A 23,041-nucleotide genomic window follows, 5' to 3' on the forward strand; every position below is an offset into this window, starting at 1 on the left:
GAGGAGGGGTTGTGATAAAGCTGCTTTACCGACTGAACTGGAGAGAGACGAGTCTGAAGGATGTTAGAAAGTCTCTTTACTCAACACATTTCCACATTAAACATGCACTCCCAAATGTATAAATCCATTCCTTTGCCTTTTTAAGGTAACTTATCATTATCTGTGCAATGAAAATAGTATCTTCTGGGTTTGCTTTTAAATGGAGTGACACTGTTGCTGAAGTTTCTGTTCATGATGAAGACCATGTGGATTCCCCAGTGACTTGGCTGCCAGCAGCACACCTTACTCTACAAGTGTTCTGACAAAGTAGCTATTCGTAGGACTCTGTCACCTCAGATTTGCCCTAAATTCAGGTTTGTAGAAACAAATGTTGGATAAAGCTGAGTATTTAAGTAAAACTGTAGAAATACTCCATGAAGAGAAACAGTTCCTTCTCATTGTGGCTGAAACCAACTAAAATCATGACGTGAACTGTCATCTTTATTTCTAAAGTTTAATACAAGTATTAAAATAAGTAGTTAAGCTAATATTTGATTATTTCATTCTTAGGCTTTGTTAGTATAAACTGACAAAATTTTTCTAAACCTTTTTCAGGGCTTCAGAAGTCCTGCTGCTCAAACACTTACCTTTGAGTAAGGTAAAACAGATGAGCCTATGGAGAGTTTACATTGCATACTGCTTACATTTTTGTGTTCCGCGCTACAGCTTGGAACACTTGGCCCTACTTATTTGGCTTAAGGGACAGCTTGCTGTCCACGTACAGTAGATATGGGTCAAAGCTGATTATTTTTCTCTCATGTCAAAGTGGGCATCATTGTTGAGTAGAACCTTGAGGGCCATATTATGAGGGAAACTGTACGGTAATCCCAGTGCAACAGTTCCTGTGTTCCAGAGCTCCTAAAGCCTTCTGGTTCTAACTAAGGTTTCTCCATTTTTCTCTCTCCTGGATTTCACATGCACTTTAGGTAGAGTCAAGATGAGTGTGCTCTTACATGTGTAAGTTTTGTATAGTACAAGGTGCTAGGGAGGTAACTTCGTTTTCTTAAAGCTACAAAGTGTACATATTGTTAAGCGACAACAAAACAGTCTTTCAAATTACTGAGAAATCTACTTGTCAGAATAGCCAATTTTAAAATTCCATTTGCATTCCAAGCAAATCCGTACACTTACAGTTGTATACAACTTGCTTGCATTTATCAGAGGGATTTGTCATCACACATTTAAACATCAGAAATGTGTAACATTGATATATTTATTTACAAAGTCCATTTAGTGCTCCTCAAAACTTGTAACTTACTTTATAAAGTGCATTACAGACTGAAATTTAGTCAACCCATTACAATAGCATGTGTGCTTTGTGTTCAAAGTGGTATAAATGTATGTTCCATCCACAATTTACAGTCATTATCAAGTATGTGAATGCTTTATTTATTAAAAAAAAAGTCTATTTGAAACTGCCAATTTAGTGATTCTAAATTCTTGTTTTAAACTTGGATTGTGCTTGCATCTCCATGTCTAAGTAAAAGAAATGGAGGGAAATAGTAGTAGTAGATTTTCTGTTACCTTACTGTAAATACATTTGCTATGTAAAGAACTGAAATGCGTAAGACAAAACCCAGCAGCTGTGAAGATTATGCAGCTTTTGTTTCTCATACACTAAACCTGGATTATTAACAATTAACATGGAATTGCACTTTGAGAAATGAAGCAATCAAAACAGCTTTCAGGTCACGTCTGCAAACTTGCTTTGCCCATTTTCTGTAAGCTGCTTGATTTTGTCCTCTATTCAGGGAACGAGAGCAAGGTGTATTTCTAAGTCTGTTTCTGCAAGAATTAAAATAAACAAGATAAATGTCAAATATATTTTCATGTATTTTGAAAATACCCCCCAAAAGAGCAGCTAAGACTGATAAATCTCGTTGTGCACCTAACTGCTCGCTTGTGATCTAAACTCTGGATTCTAATAGAATTTGTGTGTATACGTATAGTCTGTCTACTCTGGGGTGTGGAGATTGTGAACAAACTCTTATTTTAGAAAGAAAAATGCCCTGATGGCTGCAGCTGGCCCAAAGGCTGTTACTAGGTTAGTGCATACTAAGTTTAAGTACTTAGTACTCAAAACTGAGTTATGACCATAGATTTGTACAGTCTTAAATGCTAACTTAATGTTTCTCTGTGTTGTCCTCTTGTTCCTACAAACAATTGGAAGGATTGAAAAGGGATCTGTTTGCAGGAACTTCTTACAGAACAAGTGTGTGGTGCTTCATGTATGCTGAAAACTTCCTGCCTCAGGTCAGTTGATACCTGGAGAATTTCAGAGCTCTCCAAGTACCTTCGGGTTCTCTCCCCAAAGCCTCTTACAGTTGTTTTCTTTGTTTGTTTGTTATGGTGGTAGTCCCTTCTTATGTCCTTTTCTCAGCATGAAAGACTAATAGCAGAAACTGACCCTACTGGGATACTGCTGAAACTGACAAAGCTACTGAACAAAAATCCCATCTGTATTAACCTTCAAGCTGCTTGAGGCTAGGAAAAAAAGATACAATTACAGTACTAAGTGCTGTTTTAAAAATCATGTTAGCAAACAATGATATTGAAATTTATCTCGTCATGGCTACTTTAAATGCAAAGCACTCACATCTTTAATCCTTCTCCAGGGTCAGTTGTTTCCTGTACCTACAGGAAGGAAGAAAAAACAAGTGCCCACCCCAACTACTGTTTATTTTTAAAGTGTGAATTCTGATCATTTAAAGATAAAAATAGACTGAGTAACATAACAATTAACAAGGCAGGGCTACTGTTCATATTCCAGTTAAACACAACTGTCTTTGAAGTAGCTTATATATGGTTTTGGAAATATCTTTTTGTTACAGTAGCAATCTGCTAGTTTGTTGTAACTGATCTCTGTGGCAACTTCAAAAAATTTTGGTTTAATGCTGTTTGAGAAGATGGAGAAAGTGTACAGATTGTAAAGATTTTATATAAATTGTAAGATTTTGGTTTAATATTTATAATAGAAAAAGATATTAAAATTGCACTTCATGCCTCTGCGTTTGTATTTCAAAGAAATCTAAACAAGCTAATCATCTTCCTTGACTCTGTCACCTGAGATGCTTCTGCAGGATTAATCTAGTACCAGCGTCCCTCGTCTAGCTTCACCTTCTGTGAGCCTTGGAAGGTTGCCTGAGAAAACTTAGGAAGCCACGTATTTGCAGATTAGGCTTTCGCTATTTTAGTGGTTGACACAGCACAGACACTGTTTTGCTACTCACCATTCCGAGTATTACAAAGCACAATTCTTCATCAGCACAGTCTCTCGCTTTTGTTAAGAACGCTAATTCTGAAAAGATTTCACAGCACGATAGCTAAATTTAAACGAGGCTTCTATAGTGTCTGCAAATGCCGGCTATTACACAGGCAGCATTGTAGCACCCTGAAGATTTGCTCTTCTTTACCTTGTAGTAAAACTCAAAGTACCTTATCTCAACTATGTTTTTATATGGGGGGATGTACACAGGAGGTGAGGGAAGAAGACAAGGAGTGCACACTAACTACTGAAAACCCAATTCCTGTTTATATGGGCAAATCTGCTCTACAGTCTTGCACATACAAAACAACGTATGTTTTACTGCATAACTGTAGAAATTAAAAAAAGAAATCTTCAGAAGTAATCAGAGGATATTTCCTTAGTTTAAATAAAGACAAAAGTAATGATCATATAGACCCATGTAATTTTTTTTTTTTTTAACCAAGATAAACTTTAACTGAGATTCCTTAGTAATCCCAGACAATGTAATAGAGATATATTTATGACATGCCCTGTCTGTTGATATTTTCCTATATTGTTATCTACAGCCTTCTCCATTTTGGTCAAAATATATTGGTTCTTTTTCATTACCATAAAAAGTAAGTTTCATCGCTATTGTAAATCGCCAGCAGGAATTCTTCCTTACAATCACACTACACAAGTGATGCAAGTAACTTCAAATACAGTACTTTATTCCTTAGTGTTTACAGCTGTTTGATAACAAAAGTGTCTCTCAAATCCTGAAAAAAAGCCAACCTATTTCTGAGTTCTTGATCAAACCAAACAATATTCAGGTAGATAGTCACTAAGTGTGAATAAACACAAAAAAATGCTCACAAACACATATATGAAAGTCTTTTACTTACAACAGAATTTTTGAAAATACTTTTTTTCAAGACAAACATACAAAATTTGAGAATAAGTTTAACTCAATTGTTTTCATGGTATTATTGCATCTTTTGCTAAATGAAAAGCATACATTCTGACAACAGAGGACAGAAAAAGCTACCTCTATGAAATGTGGTGGTGCTTACTTTAGTGTTCAACTACTGGCTTCGCATTTTGGAATTAGTTAAGAAAAACTGAAATGGCCAGGTTAAAAACCAAAACCTCCAACCTCTTTAAATTTCCATCTTTTGCATGGTCTACATAAATATAACTGAAACATGACAGTGAAATAATTTAACTGTTTTAGAATTACACGTGGGCACACAGCTGGTTCACGTGTTGGTTTACTTCATTCAGAACTGTCCTGCCTGCTACAAACAGGATACACTGATGAGTGTCAGAGCACCAAGGCACAGCCACATGCACAGTCACAACAGTTCAACTAAACCAGTGCAAATTCGCATCTTAAGACTGATGAAATCTTTTCGCATGGGTAAGCCATTTAATTTTCCTAGCATATTTCCCTGGTGAAGCTAAATGCTTGACGGCTGTTCAGAAATTACTTGTAGCAAGAAATAACGTTGGGATGAGCAAACAGAATTTTCTGTTAAGGCTTTGGTTGTTAAAACTACTCTCTCCATCCCTTTGCTGACCAACACTTCACCTCCAAGGCCAGTGGTCTCACTTGGATCAATCTGTGAGCTATTCCAGAACATTAAGTAAAAACCAAGCTCAAAAGCAAGCAAAACAGTACTACGCTTCCATGTGACCCACGAGGGTCTCTCCATAATGACTGCAGAGGGTGACAACAGCCTAGGCCAAAAAGGAGTGTAGAAAAAAACAGGCAAAGGAACTATATTGCTAGCAGCTGGGTGAAGTTGAGACATAATTTCAAGAGTTCGCATCCAAGCTAACATGTTCAAGCAAGGGAAACTGCCCGTTTTTGTTAGAGACCTGCTGGGACCCTGAAGTATGGGTAAAGCTGTATCCATCACATCACAAGCAACATTCTCAAGCAGACAATGATCAGAGAGGGAATAACAGAACAGAAACTTCTGAAGTTTATCTAGATTAAAATTTCAAATTAAAAGGTTGGTGATGGCTCATACATTAAAACCTGACACAGGCTTTTGAAAGAGATAATAATTTGATTTCGAACAGCGCTTTACATTCATGCATAAAGCTGCTGATGAAACAGGGCGCAGTGCACGTGTTTCTGAAAATAAAATAACACCAAATATGGACAACAATAGGAAATCTGTGCAGAAAGAACTCATAACTGTGGAACATAAAACCAAAATCAAATCCCAATGTTCAACCTGCAGTTAAGCCTACAGCTACATAGTCAATTAAAGTGCTTCAAGGTTTCTGCACTATGCAATCAACAGACACCCGCAGGTTTATCATCAGATGCCTTCCCAAATCTGTGGTACCCTGACCCTGATAAATACTGTCATGAGTACAACAGGGCATCATCTCCCCGTTCCACCTCTGTACTCAGGAGTGGCTTCACAGCAGGGGAGGAGATCTAAAAGATGCTGGACAATAGAAACTGCCTTCTTTAACTGACAGCTCTAAATTTAATTCTTGTCTATGGCTATTTACAGCAATAATTGTACAAAAGCTAACTCCTTCTTCAAGACTAACACTGTGAAGAAGGCACCCATACCATATCAAGACAGAGTGTCTTTTAGGTTATCAGACCAATTGGTTGGCAGAGTAAGAGAGGGAAAAGATACTGAGGAAGGGGAACTGTTGTATGAGATTTCTTATTAGCTGGCCAGTTGGTGATTCCCAAACACAGAGCAGGCAGGGGAGGAGAAAAAAAAAAACCCACAACTTCTTTCTCAAGAAGCTCAGCTTATTCAACCTCTGTGTCTCAAGGCTGATTCAGAAGGAATATATAAATAAACTCTTACCAGACATGATGGCTGCAGAAGTTTCCTGCCCAATCTGATCTTAAAATATTTTTATGAAACACCAATAAAATGGAAAACAGGTAAAATGAAAATAGACACTATCAAAACTCACCATGATTCTCAGTTTACGGTACACGCTCTGACCTTAAAATAGTCTCCAAGATATTTATGAACACACAAACCAATCTGATTATATTAGTTTCTGTAGAGTATTTAAGTCAGAATGTTACTTTTATGTGAAGTTATGGAAGAGTAAGAAACCCAATTGAGTAATTTTGACCAAAGCCTTAAGGATTTTAACATCTGACATTAAAATTCGTTTACACGTCCCACATGAAAACTAGATAAAAAGTCTGAAAGCAGCCTTCTAGTCTTTTAAAAGTTTTTCCATCTGGTTCTTAGGCCTATTTTGTGTTTTCTACACGGCATTTTGGAGCAGGGGAGTGGACGTGTAACATGCAATAATTAGAGGCCTGAACATTAAATAATATTTTTTGTTTGTTTAGAAAGGGTTTTATTCAGTTTTCTGAGGCTTATTTTAAATAAAATGACATCTTAAAAAACACCATATGAGCAGTACGAAAAACAAGGACTTTAGTCATCACATTTTAGTATAAAAGTTCTGTTCAGTTAACTAAAAGAATTCAATGACAACATCAGTTGGTCTAATGCAATGATTCATATGGTCATACCTAATTCTAACCTATACCCACGTTAACATATCTAAATTCCTGATACTGGTAAACACCACCACTATATTTTGCCAGTTACTCTGTTAATATTTACAGTATTTTAGTATCTTCGGTATCCTCCCCCTCCTCTTCCACCATATGGATCACCATAGCCTCCCCTGCCACCACCGTAACCTCCCCTGCCACCGTAATCTCCCCTGCCACCTTGGAAGCCACCTCCACCTCTTCCACCACCTCTAAAACCTCCACCTCCAAAACCACCACCACCTCCTCCTCCTCTACCCCCTCCACCCCCCCAGTTGCCCCTTCCACCACCACCACCTCCCCAGCCACCTCTTCCACCACCTTCTTGTCTTTTTTGCCAAGGAGGCATTTCGGGAGGAGGTGGTTCAATCTCTGTTGGTCTGCCTCCACGGTCAGGTACTCTTCCCATCAGAACCTGTATGGAAACATAGGTCATTTTTAGTTTTAAAAACCAGTAATAATAACTTGACAGAACACAGGGTTCTTCTCTTATGGACAAAGACATGCTGCCTGCTCTTTACAGGAAAGATTGTCCCTTCAGAGTAGAGCTTGACAGCAGAATCCCTATTTCCTCTTCCTGTACCTTGCCACAACACAACAGAACTCTGAAAGTGATCCCATTTTCCACCTGCAAAACTGAAATAACTGCAGCTAGCTAGCTCATATTACTTTTGTGAAATCTTTATGAAGAAAACTACATGCATATGAAGTACACAATATACTTAATTCACATATAATATATATTAATATATAAATATATATTCATACAAAAAAGACTCCTTAGGATGTGGCTTTTCTACTTAAATTTCAAAGGTCAAGTTCCAACCTAACCAGCTGGCAAACCCCAGAAACTGGTAAAATGATATGACACTCTACAAGGAACGCCAGTTTGCCTTAGATTAGAAACTACTGACACTCAGTAGACAGCTGGAATGGACAAAATATGTAACATGCTGCAGTAACACTTTCAAGAAAATAAAAACAAAAAGGAATCTTGACTTTGGTGAATATTACTCAGTGCAGAAAAAGGGAGACCGTACTGGACAAAGTTACACAAAACATTAAATTGAAGAACAAAGATATATCCAAGTAGGTCTTCTTGTTGTTGTTTTTCTATTTCCTAAACTCTATGTGATGAATGTTAACATACTCTGGCCAGTCCCAGGTACTCCAATTAAAGTCCTCTCAAGAAAAAAAACTTTCTCCGAGATCCTACCATAACTAAGAAATTTCAGAATCTTTGGGATCAAAACATATTAAAGAGTACCTATATGAAGCACAAAACTTTAGAAAAATCTGTAAATAAAGGATTAATAAAAGCAGGCTAAGTCACCGTTTGAATGGTGAAACTAATGTAATTACTGACAAGCTTCAGCTTTTACCATACACAAGAATGCAGTACAATGTTGATTTATTACTGTAGCTAAACCAAGTAGTTTTACTTTGCAGCAAAATGACACTTCCACAGAAACTTCTGTGATTTATAATATACTGATAAACTAAAGACACTGGTTTATGAACTGAACAACATACTCCTGGCAACAGGTATTCCAGGAACTGATACCACAAAGACTTACACATATCCTTAACTTGAGGTGTGCGGTTCCACTGAACTCAAGACGTCATTGAAACACACACGCACGCATGAGTACACATACATCTACCACCACTGTTCCTTCTCATCTAGACTACCGTTTCATCCCGTTGCATGACTGACTGTGTAATAAGATAAAAAATAAGTTGCTCCAATCATTACTGGAATGCTGCAAACCTTCTTTTCTTAAAGCACCAAGTATCTCGCAAAGAGAAATGAAAGTATTAAGCAAAGAGTATAATTCCAGAATTACTTTTGATAGGTCTGTAAACTCCCATGCCTTTTTACCACATCCCAGAAAGAAAAAGTATACCTTGTTGATTGCACAGACTGTATTTTCCCGTGTTGATCCACTACTTGTTCTTATGATCTTTGACAAATCTTCTCGAGCAGCAAGAAGGTGAGCTAATGTAATAGTTGACTTTGGCGATAATGCATAGCGCTTGGGCTGATAGATTCGTGCTATGTCATCTGTTTTTACCTAAATGATAAAAATCAAACTCAACATACTTACTAGGCATAAAACACAAGACACGCTTACCATAAACCATGTACTGGCCTCAGTAAGTTTCAATTTGAACACAGAGTGTAATGTCTGAAAATCTAGGTTATCTTACAAAATATAGTGCCAGTTGTTAACAATTCTCTTCATACTAATGGAGCTATTGTAAAAAAAAATGCTGCTGATTATGTTTAATTGATGCTGAAACTTAGCACCACTACAAAAGAAACTCTCGTATGCACGGGCATCAAACAGATTCTTTGATGTTTTCCAACATATCTAAGGACTAAAATTTAAGAGTCCAAACTGCTCTCTCAAGACCTTTACACAGCCATATTTAATAGATCACTTCTAAATGTGATGAAAACAGAGCAGCTTCAAAGGTCAAATTGTGGAAAAAATGTATCAATCTAGCAAAACACTTGAAGCCATGAAAAAGTGAGACTGAGAAGGGGAGAAAGTGATTTTTTCCAAACACAATTCAATATTTAATTTCCTTAACAGAAAAGAAAAATAAATGCACTTTCTGGGAAAATATAGAATGATCTTCAGAGTAAAAAAAAAATTTCAATCTTGGATGGACAAGAAAACAGGCACTGTTACTTTACATGACTGTTTTGCTAGGCAATTACTACACTATTTATGGATCCATTTCAGTCTGCAAACTTGCCCCTCTTAGGGACTGAACAAGTTAAAAAAAAACAAACAAAAAACAAAACACAAAAAATGCCACACCATCAAAAGCAGAGAGAGGTATCAATACCTATTAAATGACAGGAAAAAAAAAGGCAAGCTAACAAATAAATTAAATAGGACAAGAATTTGCCTTTTGGCTTAAAAAAAAAATATCTATATTATATCAATGTAAAAACATTTTCAACTCCTAAAACCTTCTTGGAGAAGTTATAAACAAGTATTTCTACAACAAAAATAAGGAAAAAAGATCAAAAATCATAAGTAATTTTGAGTTGCTATGTAGCCTGGTTACTTCTGTAACTATTGCACATCAACAGTCTTTATCAGGCATGTTCTATTGTGAAAGGGTACTAATTGTTTTTCCACATTGTTTGAATGGAATAATATCAAGTGACTTAACATTGTAGTCTGTTTTAGTCATCAGTTAACATCAATGATATTTTAGAAGCATACTCTAATTTTACTTAAATATACCAATTTGTATTGGTACCGCTATAAGGAAGTTATGCCCGTTGGGACACCTCCTGGCTTCTGTGAGCTAAATACCCTCCTTTTCCTTTCTTGCAGCATAAAGGCATTCACAACCCATGCAGAAATTAAATAGTGAGGCATTCCAAAGAAGCACAGCAGCATCTAGACTCATGTCTTCCAGTGATACTTAGTGGGCTTCATGAAACTGATTCTGTCTGCAGGTGTCAATCACAAATTGTGACACCAGAAAGACTTGGAACAATCCACACTTTCAGTAAGTTTTCGAAGTTTTAAGATTTATTCATCTGAAGCTTTCCACACAAACCTTTGGGAGGAAAGTTGATCTTGCAGCTCATAAGCAAAAACATCTGCCTCCAGCTTCCCACATGCACATTCATCAAATTACAAACTTTTTGTATCTTATCTCCCTACTTGCTTGGATAGAAACAATATATATTTCTATCTCAGACTGATTACATCACTAGTTTTTAATATACAGAGTGCTAGAAAATAGTACAAATGAAATGATCACAATTAAAATTATACCAGCAGAGAAAACCCAGAGGAGTGGTTTGGAATTTTTATCCACCTGAAAGATTACAAGTAATTGTGTGCTTTTCTCATGCAAGCTGCTGTTCAAATACCCTGTGCAACTGACCATCTGTTTATTCAGTAGCTTTGAATCCTAGATAGGTAGCAGTCACTGCAATCTCCCAGTCTTTATGGGCAGTCACCCTTTGCACCCAATCTATTCATGTTAAGGCCCAGTGTTTGTCTTCCTCTTGCACCTGCGTTAGAAATGCTGAGGTTCCCTCAGTTTACTTGATGGGGGGGGGGGGGGGGAAATATAGGAAAGAAAAATGGGGAGATGTGAACTTATTAAAGTGAGAAACCCCAACAGAGGATGCCAGAATTTATAATTGTGAAACTATAAACAGTCACAAAGGACAGACTGTGCCATCTGGTCAAATCCTTCCCCTTCCTCAATATCTAGGATTTGGATGTTACAACCCAGGATGAGAAACTGGTTGAAAAGAAGACAACAGTAATGGAAGTGTATTTACATGGTACGTATATTCAGTAGGAAGATCTGGGGAATTGTAGCAGACTCCCACCTACAGGAAGCAAAAAATACAGCAAGCTTACCTTTGCTCTATCAGACCAGCCAAAAGACTGTACTGTCACGTCTAGCCTCTTCATTAACATACGTCGGCGACATTCATACTCGCTGCGAAGGGCATCATTGATTTTCTCCAATCTTTCCTGCAGTGTTACAATAAAAAATCCAAGCATTCAAATCTATTTATACAAGTCAATTTAAAGTTAACCCCATTCAGCAACTAAGATGTCTACCCCCAGGTGACCACTATAAACTACAAAAAATTAGGAGTGCATCTACGTAGTGCTACAGCAGTATGTATATACAAAAACATTTTGAAAGTTAATAAGTGTATGAATCAACACAAAGTCTGTTTTATAACATTAATTCTGGAAGTATCTGATTAGTATTGTTAATATTTAACAATTGAATTTTAGTATTAGTATTTTCTATTTAGTAATAGAACAGTGAGTGTAAAATGGACAACGTTAGATGAAGCTGTATGCATTAATTTTGACCATCCTGTTAAATACAGAAAAGAAATGCAGAGACTTGTTTTACCACTTGGTCAGAATTCAGAGGTTTTGTTAGCAGTGATTTCCCCACATGGTTATTTTGAACTTTTGAAAGAACGTCCTTTATCTGAAACAAAACACATACTTCTTCTCAGAACACAAATGACAATTAATTTATTTCAGCACAATTCGCTGCAGTCACAATTTGCTACTCGTAAGATCAAACATTTGTTTCAGCAAACTCATAACACCAAATACGCATCTTCTGGCTTATCATCCATTACAAAAAGATTTCCTGAATACTTTCACTACATGACCAACCTCTAGACAATAATATTTTATGGCACACAACTTCCCCTCCCAATTATAACGGAACAATATCTATATGGCAAATTTGTCAAGTGCATATAGGCAGTAGGACTAGTTAAATTACTCATTTTACTTATTACTAAGTTTTGTAACTACAACTAAGGAAATGTAACAACTGGAAGCTAGGAGTTCTGTTGCCAAATGCTAGACTTGGCCACAACAATCTGGTGATGGGCGCTAGTAAGAAAAGCAGGATACAATAGGTATGCCATCATTCTCTCTCACTAATTTTCTTCTAATCCTATAATTGGTTCCATTTAACATTATGTTTAAATCAGCCTCGCTTATACTTCTTCCATTAGTTTTTGCATCAATAACTGAGGATGAAGTATGCTCTCTCTTTCTGCCTTCTAAACTCCACTGCGTTCTCCTCTCTCATTACAACAAACCTCTACCTCCTCTTCTTGAAGGAACTTCCTTTGGCACAGCTCTTCTACAACTGTTATCATCAGTGCCCACAACACTCGTACCTAACTTTCTGGCCAACTGATTTTTCAGCTGGAGTAGACTGCATACATATTATTATTCCTGCAAATTTTGCACAAAGTCTGATGGAGAGAAAACTACATCTTCATTTGCTTTTGTAAATAACTATAGGGAACCAAATCAAACAAGACTAAAACTAGAGTTAATTTTCTTTTATGTGTTGCAAGGAAGGATTGAGGTAGTGCACAATCTGCAATAAAACCTGTAGCTGAGGACAGCCATTAGACACATTTGCAAGAATTAAGATTTCATGTATGCACACATGCATTTACATTAAATTTATGATAAAGGTATGGTTCAAAGCTCACTCTCCCAGAATTATCTTAGTTCACCTTGTCAGAGTTTTGAGCTCTATGTAGCACAGAATTATCACCTCCAGTGATCACTATGAAAAAAAAAATCTGGAAGACAGAACTCAAACTCTAGAGCACCTAGTTAACTGATTAAAGAAAGCTACTTGAAAAGGAATACTTGATAAATCAACTCTCATATTTCAGGGGTTTTGTAATTACCTCCTCTTCCTTTTCTTTTTGCATATACCATGGAAATAATCTGATCTTGAATTCTGTGTGAAAATCAAGGTATATATTTTGTTCTTTTTACGTCACCTTTGGGCAGCACCGTGGCAAGTTAAAAACAAAATACCCTCCGAAAAGGTCTGAATGAGCAGATTATGGGAAAACTGTTTTGACTGGAGCAGAAAGGACAGCCTAGTGGTATCTGAAAAGTGGCCATCCAGTTACTGTAATATTCCTTGCTATGCTCCATCCATATCAAAAAAGAGGTTACAGTAAGTTCAGTTCCATGTACCCTACCGATCCCTACACTCCTCTTTCTCTGCTAATTCTTACTTCTTTGCAACCCTTATTTACTTTACAAAAAGCCCTCCAGGGTTGTCCGATTTGTCCGTCTTCAAAATGTAGCCAACTTGTTTTGATTTTAGTGGAGCATGTATATGATGCCTCTCAATCTACTTCGAAGTCAAATGCACCGAGCACAAACTATGCTTGAATTTAAACAAATGTCTGAAGAATCAAAACCTAAAGTTAATAATCAACAATATATTAAGATCAGCATGACAGCAAGAGATGAAGGAATCAGTAATTAGTATAGAACAATGAATAAAGAGCAGCTGAATTAAAAATACTATTAGGCAAGAGGTTTCTATCCATATACTGTTACGGTCAGAAATAATGAGTTGAAAGGTTCTAATGAGTTGAAAGGAAGAGAGTCAACCAAAATGAGATTGGCTGCTGGAAAAAAACAACATGACAAAACCAAAACAAATCCTCAATGTAATTTATAACTACAGAGTGAAAGAAAATCTGTAAACCAGTGATGCTGAACGCTATCTAGAGATTAGAACTATTTCAAGTTTGCAGCTGCAAGGGCAGCTAAGAGGTAAATACAACACTGGGTTCCACATGCAAACGCCATACATTCTGCCATGACAAGTCAATCACAATTAAAAGACGTAACCCAGCACTGCCAATTTCCATAGAATGAAAAATGAAAGGAAGTTTAGAGAGAACAATTAAGGAAGAGAATCAGTGAAAATCAGAACTAGAAGAAACAAGAGCAACTAAATCACAGAATGACAGAGGTTGGAAGGGACCTCTGGAGATCATCTAGTCCAACGCCCCTGCCAGGCAGGTTCACCTACAGCAGGTTGCTCTGGACGGCGTCCAGCTGGGTTTTTTAATGTCTCCAGAGTGGGAGACTCCACCACCTATCTGGGCAGCCTGTGCCAATGCTCTGCCACCCTCAAAGTAACACGAGGAGGAACTTCTTTAAGATGGAACTTCCTATGTTCAAGTTTGTGCCCATTACCTCTTGTTCTATCACTGGGCACCACTGAAAAAAGACTGGTCCCATCTACCTGGCACCCTCCCTTTAAGTATTTATAAGCATTGATAAGATTCCCCCCTCAGTCTTCTTTTCTTCAGACTAAAAAGATCCAAGCCCCTCAGCCTTTCCTCATAAGAAAGATGCTCCAGTCCCCCAATCATCTTCGTAGCCCTTTGCTGGACCCTCTCCAGCAGATCCTTGTCCTTCTAGAACCAGGGAGCCCAGAACTGGACACAATACTCCAGATGCGCCTCACCAGGGCAGAGTAGAGGGGGAGGATGACCTCCCTCGACTTGCCTGCCACTCTTCTTGATGCACCACAGGATGCCATTGGCCTTCTTGGCCACCAGAGCACATTTCTGGCTCATGGTCATCCTGTTGTCCACCAGGACTCCCAGGTCCCTCTCCACAGAGCTGCTCTCCAGGAGGTCAGCCCCCAACCTGTACTGACACATGGGGTTATTCCTCCCCAGGTGCAGGACCCTACACTTTCCTTTGTTGAATTTCATAAGGTTTCTCTCCGCCCAATTCTCCAGCCCATCCAGGTCATGCTGTATGGCAGCACAGCCCTCTGGTGTATCAGCCACTCCTCCCAGTGTTGTGTCATCAGCAAACTTGCTGATGGTACACTCTATCCCTTCATCCAAGTCATTGATGAATATATTGAACGGGACTGGACCCAGTACTGACCCCTGGGGAACACCACTAGTTACAGATGTCCAACTAGACTCTGTCACACTAATCACAACCCTCTGATCTCTATCTGTCAGCCAGTTTTCAATCCACCCCGCTGTCCATTCATCTAACCCACACTTCCTAAGCTTGCGGATGATGTGGGAGACGGTGTCGAAAGCCTTGCTGAAGTCAAGGCAGACAACATCCACTGCCCTCCCCTCATCTATCCATCCAGTCATGCCATTGTAGAAGTCTATCAGATCAGTCAGACATGACTTCCCCTTGGTGAATCCATGTTGACTACTTCTGATAACTTTCTCTTCCTTGAAACAATTCTTTACTGATTGGGAAACTGCCCCAATTTCTGCAATCTTTTATTTCCAAGTTAAAGAGAATACCTATGTAATTTTATCCAGTAACATGTTTATTAATGAAATAACATTTACAGAGGAATCTTTTTACTCATGAACTGGTCTACGTTCATGTTTGTGACACACTGTAAAGTCATACCCAGATTACTGAATCTCCACTTTACTCCCTCAGTCCCATCAGCAGGACTCTGAAGGCACGTTCTGCAACTATAATGGTGAAATAAGCTGAGCTGCCTTACAGTTGCACAACACATCATCCAGCTTTGATGACAGGGCTATGAACACAAGAGCTTTGACACACACCTGCCTGTGAGAGGACAAAAATACAACTCACGTGAGAATCTATGCACATTCCTAAACCTGAGAGTTGCCCTAGATTAAGGATAAGCAGGACTTAAAAAAACCCACCACCATAACACAGAAATGTGCAAGTTGAACAATACCAAAAGCACTGCCCAGATAAAAGAGCAGTGAAAACATACTCATAGAAATGTAAAACATTGCAACTGCCAAATCATCCTAAAGTTCTCACGCACTCAGCTGTAAAAAGCAAACCAATTAAATAAAAGCTAGATGGACACAAATGTATTTGACTATTCAACACACTGTGTAATCAATGACCTTGGTAACATTAAATATTTGTGGAATTGCTTTGGAAGTTGATACACTCTCTAAAAATAGTTCAAAAATAAATCACTTGTTGGATTTGAGACAAAAATATTGACTTCAAAATCTGCCATATAAAAATATACAGTTATTCTGTTGTTACCAAATAAAGCATATCTTGATATACTGAACATGACATTTCTCATCTGTTTTATAAGTCCATACTCTAAAAAAATGTTTAGCTCACATGTCATTACTATGTTCCATATATTTGTTAATTACGTTTACCCTCTGTCAAAACGGAGCAGTAATTTTTATGCACATTTGCACAGATAAACACCATACATGCATGCACCTCCAGGGTTTCTAAGATTTTGAAAAAACCTTACCTGGAGAGAGATGTCATTTTATTAATTTAAGTTAAACTACCAACACTTTAAGGAAGGAACATTGTCTTAATTAGTCATAAGGTGCACTTCACAATTGCAGAAAGATCACCTAAAATCTTAAGCACAGAGTATTTTTAACCCATCCCCTGCCTCTCTTCCATTTACTTGCAGATCATTTTCATTTCAATATTTACCTAACTTAAAAGACACTTTTGTTGGATCTTTATGTCTGGTGAACAGGACAACTCTTTCATCTTGTTCCCTGCAACTACATTGATACTTAATGTACAGGCACCATTATGTTTGCAAAACTCTTAAACACTAACAGTTAAAAGCAACACACTAACTTAAATATTAATAAATTCTAGTAAGTATTCCTAAATATTTTAAAAGATATTCTTCTCGTATTTCACTTAAATGTTATTTTAGCTTAGTTTTGATTTAATTTCTTCGGTAACCCTTTATAGTTTGTTCTCATTCTCTACTATTAGGGGATTACTTTTCACATATTACAAAACAAATAATGTGGGAAAAAATTAGAAGTCTTTTGAATAATATTGTATTAAGAAGTCTTTCATATAAACAGTATTAGAATGCCACTTAGTGTGAATTTCACATCTACAATCTTTGACTCGAAAAAAAGCCAGATCCAAACATGAGTTACAAAGCACAACACTGGCATAACTCCTGAATCTTTGATCAATGTTTATTTAGAATTTGTGGGGGTTTTGGTACTAAATTTCAGACTACCTCCCTGAGTTACCCTTTGTAAATATACTTTACAAGGGAACAGCATCTTAAAACAAAAAATTAAAAAATTACTATTAATTTTTCAATGCTATAGAATAAAATAAAATATATTCAGTAGTAAGAGGCTGTAATACTGTCAATTCACCTCTCACATTGTCTTATCTATGTTGATAACCACTACCCCAGTTTATTACAGGAGACGCAAATTTAAAAGGCACTTCCTATGACTGCATATTCAAAGTTTGAGCTACTATAAAACTCACAGTTTGAATTAAGAAAGCAATCCTAGTCTTCCAAATACACTGACAAATTATTAAAAACAATCAATGTTCTAACGTTCCATACCAAAATACAATGTGTGATCTGTCCCTTTGGTAGATTGCTGCTGCACAGCCAAACTATTCTCAGAACTATTCCCACAGCTACTGACAATGCTGAAGATGCTAGACAGAGACAAAGAGTAGACATGTTGAAATACTGCAGACACATTAGGAAATTCAATAAAAATACTAGATTAGCATGTAAGTTTCTATCAAAAATGATGTAGTATAATACTAAAAACCAAACAGTGCAATTTTACACAGGACCTACTTAAATCAGAAGCAACAAAATATTTGGAAAAAGAAATTGATCATTTCAAGTGAATTTTTGTGAGAATCTAAAAAAAGGTAACAAATGGCACTCTGAAAAAATGTTTACAAAGCCAATGAATTCCAATTGGTGGTATCACCATTCTAACTCAGCTCCGTCTACAAATGTGTCTAACTCTGTACTGTATCAAAATAACTCTGAACGTGTCCTGTATTAAAGTGAGGGATGAAGGACAAGGAAACATATAGCAGAAATTCTACAAAATCTCCTGAGAGGTAGGAAAAAATACTCTGTGTGTAAGGGACAAAACACACAGAGAACAAATTACACTGTTAATTTGGAGTCACAGAAGATGAACAAGCAATTTGGAGTCATAGAAGATGAACAAACTAGTTTTGCCACCTTTCTACACTCTGAAGTGAGTACAAGTGGTATAACCACTGTGGAATTGACAGACCTGAAAACCATCGCAAAAAAGCCCAGGCAGTATTATTAAAAAAACAAAACGAAACACAAAACACAGGCTTTAAAGATTTTGCTCATTTTAGTTCTTATGGAAATGTAACAGTTTACGTAAACTGTAACAGTAACACCCTACACACCAATTCAAGCCTGTGATCCCATCTGAAAGGAACTCTTGGACTTTGCAAAAGGTGGCAGACACCACGAGTCTAATAATTCAAAGAAAACTTTCTAGACTCTCTATGCATTCCTGAAGGAACTGGCCCACCAGGTCTGGTTTTGCTGTCCTGCAACTGCAGAAGTAGAGTTCTACCCCCATTAACATGGGATGAAACTAACTCTGTACCCAAGAAGCAAAGCAAGGAAGTGAGCCAGGCAGGCCACTGCCCCTGGCTGCAGCTTGCAAACCCACACGGATGTAAACACAGCTAATGCCCTCAGAGGGAGATCAACACTACTAGGCAAGTTTCAATCAATTAGTTACCAGCTGGAACTCTGACATTTTAATCCTCAGAAAACGGTGCTAGAATTGTTTCTTCATCCTTTCACGAATATTTAGTGGGAAGACTGGATATAAAGATTTTATTCAAACTAATTAGATCAAGCACAGTTAATAGTGCAGGAATAGGCATTTTCACTGTCACCTGGACGCTGCTTTATACAAATGAATCCATTAAATGTTTGGTCTTGTCACATTAAAGACGTACAGATGTAAGAAAACCACACAAGTAACAGTCCCTCTCCCCAAAAACTCTGAATGTTCAACTGCCCACTGGCTGATGAGGAGGAAGAAAAAGAAGAATAATAATAATGTAAAATTATTAAACTCAAAAGACTCAGCAGCACAGAGAGACTCATTCCGTGTATCTCCCATAATTCTTAAAGGGGATCAGTCTCCCACTCTCTCCCCAAACACTACGGAGAAATAAAGATCAAAACTTCTAGCTGCCTGACAGAGAAGATAAATTCCACCCCAAGAGCCTATTTACATTCTGCAGTGAGGAAGTCAGATTAAGGATCACATCAGTGAAATGAGTTAGAAACTAACAGGACACAACTGAAAGAACTATCCTGTGGAATACGGTTTAAGTTGGCTTATTCACTGGCTATTGGTATTTCAGGCATTTTCATCCTCTTCTGCAACTACGGAAATGGCACTAACAAACCAATACTTGCAATTGAGAAATTCATAAACTAAAAAGCAAAAATTCAAGTTCTGGATATTAAATTTAAATACATCCCAGAAATGACTGCAGGTATATAACTACACAATCAGTCATTACCCGAAGCCTTCTGCTCACTTGAGCACAGGAAAACTATGTTACTTCAATTCATAGCTTAAATTTGCATGGCAAAGTATGCCTTATCAGGTACATCGCATCCTCGATGAAATGCTGAAATACTTCGCCTCATAACTAAAACAGTTTAACTTAAACACTAGGCTGGCTTTCAGAATAATTTCTTTGCACTGGTCAGATAGGGCTTTTATGGATTAGACTGTTCGGCCCTTAACTCTAAGACAAATGCTTACAGAGATAATGCTTACGGTTTAACAACAGAGAGAACACATAAAAGCCCATACCTTTTGTTCCACGTTGGTTAACAAGAGAGGAATATCTGAAGATGAGGAGTTTGGCAGGCCTAGTGCATTGCAAATAGCTTGCACTTCCTGATTAACTTCATTGTGCTTTTCCAAATGAGAGCCTTTAATTTTCTTGCTGTGCAATATCTTTAAAGCCTGAAGTTCTGTACTTAGAAATACTAGAGAGAAAAGTATCAAATGGCAGATTTAGAGACACTTGAATATTTCTGCATCCACATTCTCATATACAAACACAATATTTACATTTGTAATACAACCATGATAAAAGGGAGACTCTTCCTCAGTTCTCTCCTGGACAGGGCAGTATCAGTTTCAGATTCTTTACCAGAACTAACTCTCACCTGACCTCCTACTTTCAGTCTACACATTGTATTTAACTGCTTAACCCAATTCTTAACCCCTAGCTCCTTGGAAAGTTTCATATTATCACACTGGTTGCTGCTGCTACTCCTTTGTCCAAGTCCAGCTTAAACCTAGACTTTGCTTCTCTCGATCCTGCTTTCAGTGCCTTCAAATCATGTAGCATTTTCTTTTAAGCTGCCCAGAAACCTCTCAGAAACACAGGAAGCAAGGTCTCAGTTTCAGCTCAGCTGAAACTGGATCAAGAGAGGGACCAGGAGGCCTCAGAACATTGAACCATACTTCAGAAAGAAATTTTAGTTTCTACTAAAATAGTTTTCTAACAGCTTTCTGTTTTCCACTTCTGCACAAGTAAGCCAATGCATGCTCAGCTAGGTTGTAATGATTGTACACGTATACTTAAATAAAGAACTATTTAATGTAAATTGTACAATAACGATAGAGCATGTATGTAAAATGCTGTAATGTAAATGGGAAAAATGGTTATAACTTACAGAGGAGTTTAAGACAATCTTCTTTCTCTCTTAATCTGTCCTTGATGTCTCCAGATATAAGCGACGAATACGGACAAGCCATTTCTCTCAGAAAGCCACTAATCTCAAGCTGGAAGCTCTCTATATCTTTATCACCTATGGGAATAAATAAATAAATGCAAAGCTAATGGCTTTTTACAGAATCATGAAACCGTAATCTATTTTTCTTAACTTATACATTTAAATTGCAGGTTTCAATAGCCCAAAGATTTACACCTACCACCCTAGTAACATTTTCCTTTTTCTTAAAGAAATCCTACATACAAGCAGACAAGCCCTCTAATAGCTAAAGCAATATTGTACTCGTGCTCTGAACGAGATGGTGATGCTACAGCAGTCTTTGAACACATGAATGCAGATGTACTTCACTAGGAAGTGAACAATTTATGTCACAAAACAGCATAACATTGTAAGCAATTTTCTGATGAACAAGTTACAGGAGTCACGAGCCCATTATTTTCAATGGTTGGCTTTAGTTTTTACTACTTTTTTTGTGAAAACATAAGCAATATAAAATCTCATCCAAGTTCCAGCACTCAACAGAAAGAATCAGGCAGCACTAACGAGCAACTCACGTAACTACATGCAGTGCTGAATGGAACGCTGCACTGGACCAACTAGCTGAAAATGCTAGGCACTGGAATTTAAGCCATCAAAATACGATTACACGTAACAACCACTCACAGGATGTATGAATGCCCTTTTCATATTTATGCAGAGCTAAAAAAAAAAACAACCCAAAGCACCTTTTTTTTCCTTTTGAAAGAATCTTCACAAGACCTTAATCTAAGAGCCACACACATGCAAATATCACCCTCAGTTTGTCTACCTTTCTGCTATCTTCTAAACTTCAACACTGTAATTTCACTATCAGCTGAACAATATGGGTCTAAACCCACTGAAGAAACACTAAATTGCTTTAATAAATTAACATTCATATACCGTCTGCTGAAGTGATGCTTTCTTCCATATTACAAAGTGACTTTATTTGGGAACCTAACCAAACGCAAAGCTCAAAAAATTCTGGTGAAGACAATCCATTTTCTGCTGCTTTGTTCAGGGCTTCCTCCTCCAACAGGGGACCCGTGTACCTGCACAGAGAGATAAACATTAGTGATGAGAACCAAGTTTAACATAAAATATACACCTTAGTAACCGCACTAGCAGAAATTAAGCTTTGTAGGTTACTTTTGTCGAAGAATAATTCAGACTTTTTTTAAACACGCCAAAAAAATGAGTGGTAACTGATAAATCGGTTTGCCAGAGAATAGGAGGCTGGCACTTTCACACATCGCGTGCGCACGTAAAAACAAGAGTTTCACGTCTCAATACATCCCAAACGGACAAAAATTCAGGCAGTAACCCAAGCGTTTACTCAAACAAATTTCCCCCCAGCGTTAATAACTCGCCGCCCCGGAGCACTGGCCATAAGATAACTGAAAATTAAACCAAATTTTACACTGTTGCCGCTCTGGGCAGCCCGGCCGGTGCCAGACCCGCAGGCCTCACAGAGGGGCTGTCCCCCCCGCCCCCCCCCGCCTCCCCGGTATGGCCAAACCTCACCGCTCCTCAACCCGCTGCACCCCACGACACCCCCACGCCGCCGCCGCGCTCCATTCCTCTTCCCCCCGTTACCAGCGGGACAAGCCCACCCCACAGGCCGTGACCCCGCTCCCGGGCGACGCAAGAGGCCCAGCCCCGCCGGGCCTCCCCCGGCACCCGCCGGAACGCGGGGCCCGGTGCCTCCGCCGCCGCCGCGCTCCGCTCCCCTCAGCTTCCCGCCCGGCCTCCGCGGCGACGGGGCCCCCGCTCCCCACACGGCCGGGCAGCGCGGCGGCGGCGGGCTCCCCTCAGCCTCTGGAAGGGGGAGACGCCGCCGCCGCTGGTGGTGGTGCTCCCCGATTACCCCAAGGCCTCCAGCGCGTCCAAGATGTCGCACTCCATCTTCGGCCCGGGCGCCAGCTCTCTCATGCCGGCACTTCGGCTCCCCGCCGCCCGCCGCGCCGCGCTGTGCCCTCCTCAAACCGGCCCCCCGCAACCTGCGCCCGCCGATGCGTTCCGCCGTCGCCGAGCACCGGGCGCGGCGGGGGGGAAGAGGGGGAGCCCGGGCCGCCCCCGCCTCTTCTCCCGGCGGCTGCCTCCGCCGCCCGCCGGGGCTGCGTGACCGCCCGGTGCCACCGGGCCGCACATGGCTGGGAATGACCTTCCGTAAAGGCCGGGCCGTTGCTGTCCTCCCTCACTGGGGAGCCTCCATTGGGTACCGCCGCCTGGAGAAACACAGGACCGGGAGAGAC

At 38.9% G+C, this 23,041-nt stretch overlaps 1 protein-coding gene across 1 annotated transcript; it reads right to left on the minus strand.

Annotated features, from left to right (window-relative positions):
* Nucleotides 1-6,504: 6,504 nt before the first annotated feature.
* FAM98B (family with sequence similarity 98 member B) lies at nt 6,505-22,735 on the minus strand. Its single transcript, XM_082485824.1, has 8 exons — nt 22,654-22,735; nt 21,690-21,838; nt 20,709-20,843; nt 19,834-20,012; nt 11,751-11,831; nt 11,237-11,353; nt 8,735-8,902; nt 6,505-7,242 (listed from the first exon to the last, which is right to left on the minus strand). Exons 1-8 carry the CDS (start codon nt 22,716-22,718, stop codon nt 6,904-6,906), a joined length of 1,233 nt encoding a protein of 410 aa, XP_082341950.1. The 5' UTR covers nt 22,719-22,735; the 3' UTR covers nt 6,505-6,903.
* Nucleotides 22,736-23,041: the final 306 nt, after the last annotated feature.

The sequence above is a fragment of the Vanellus vanellus genome (assembly GCF_965231255.1).
Source record: "Vanellus vanellus genome assembly, chromosome: 6".
In the NCBI taxonomy this organism is placed as follows: Eukaryota; Metazoa; Chordata; class Aves; order Charadriiformes; family Charadriidae; genus Vanellus; species Vanellus vanellus.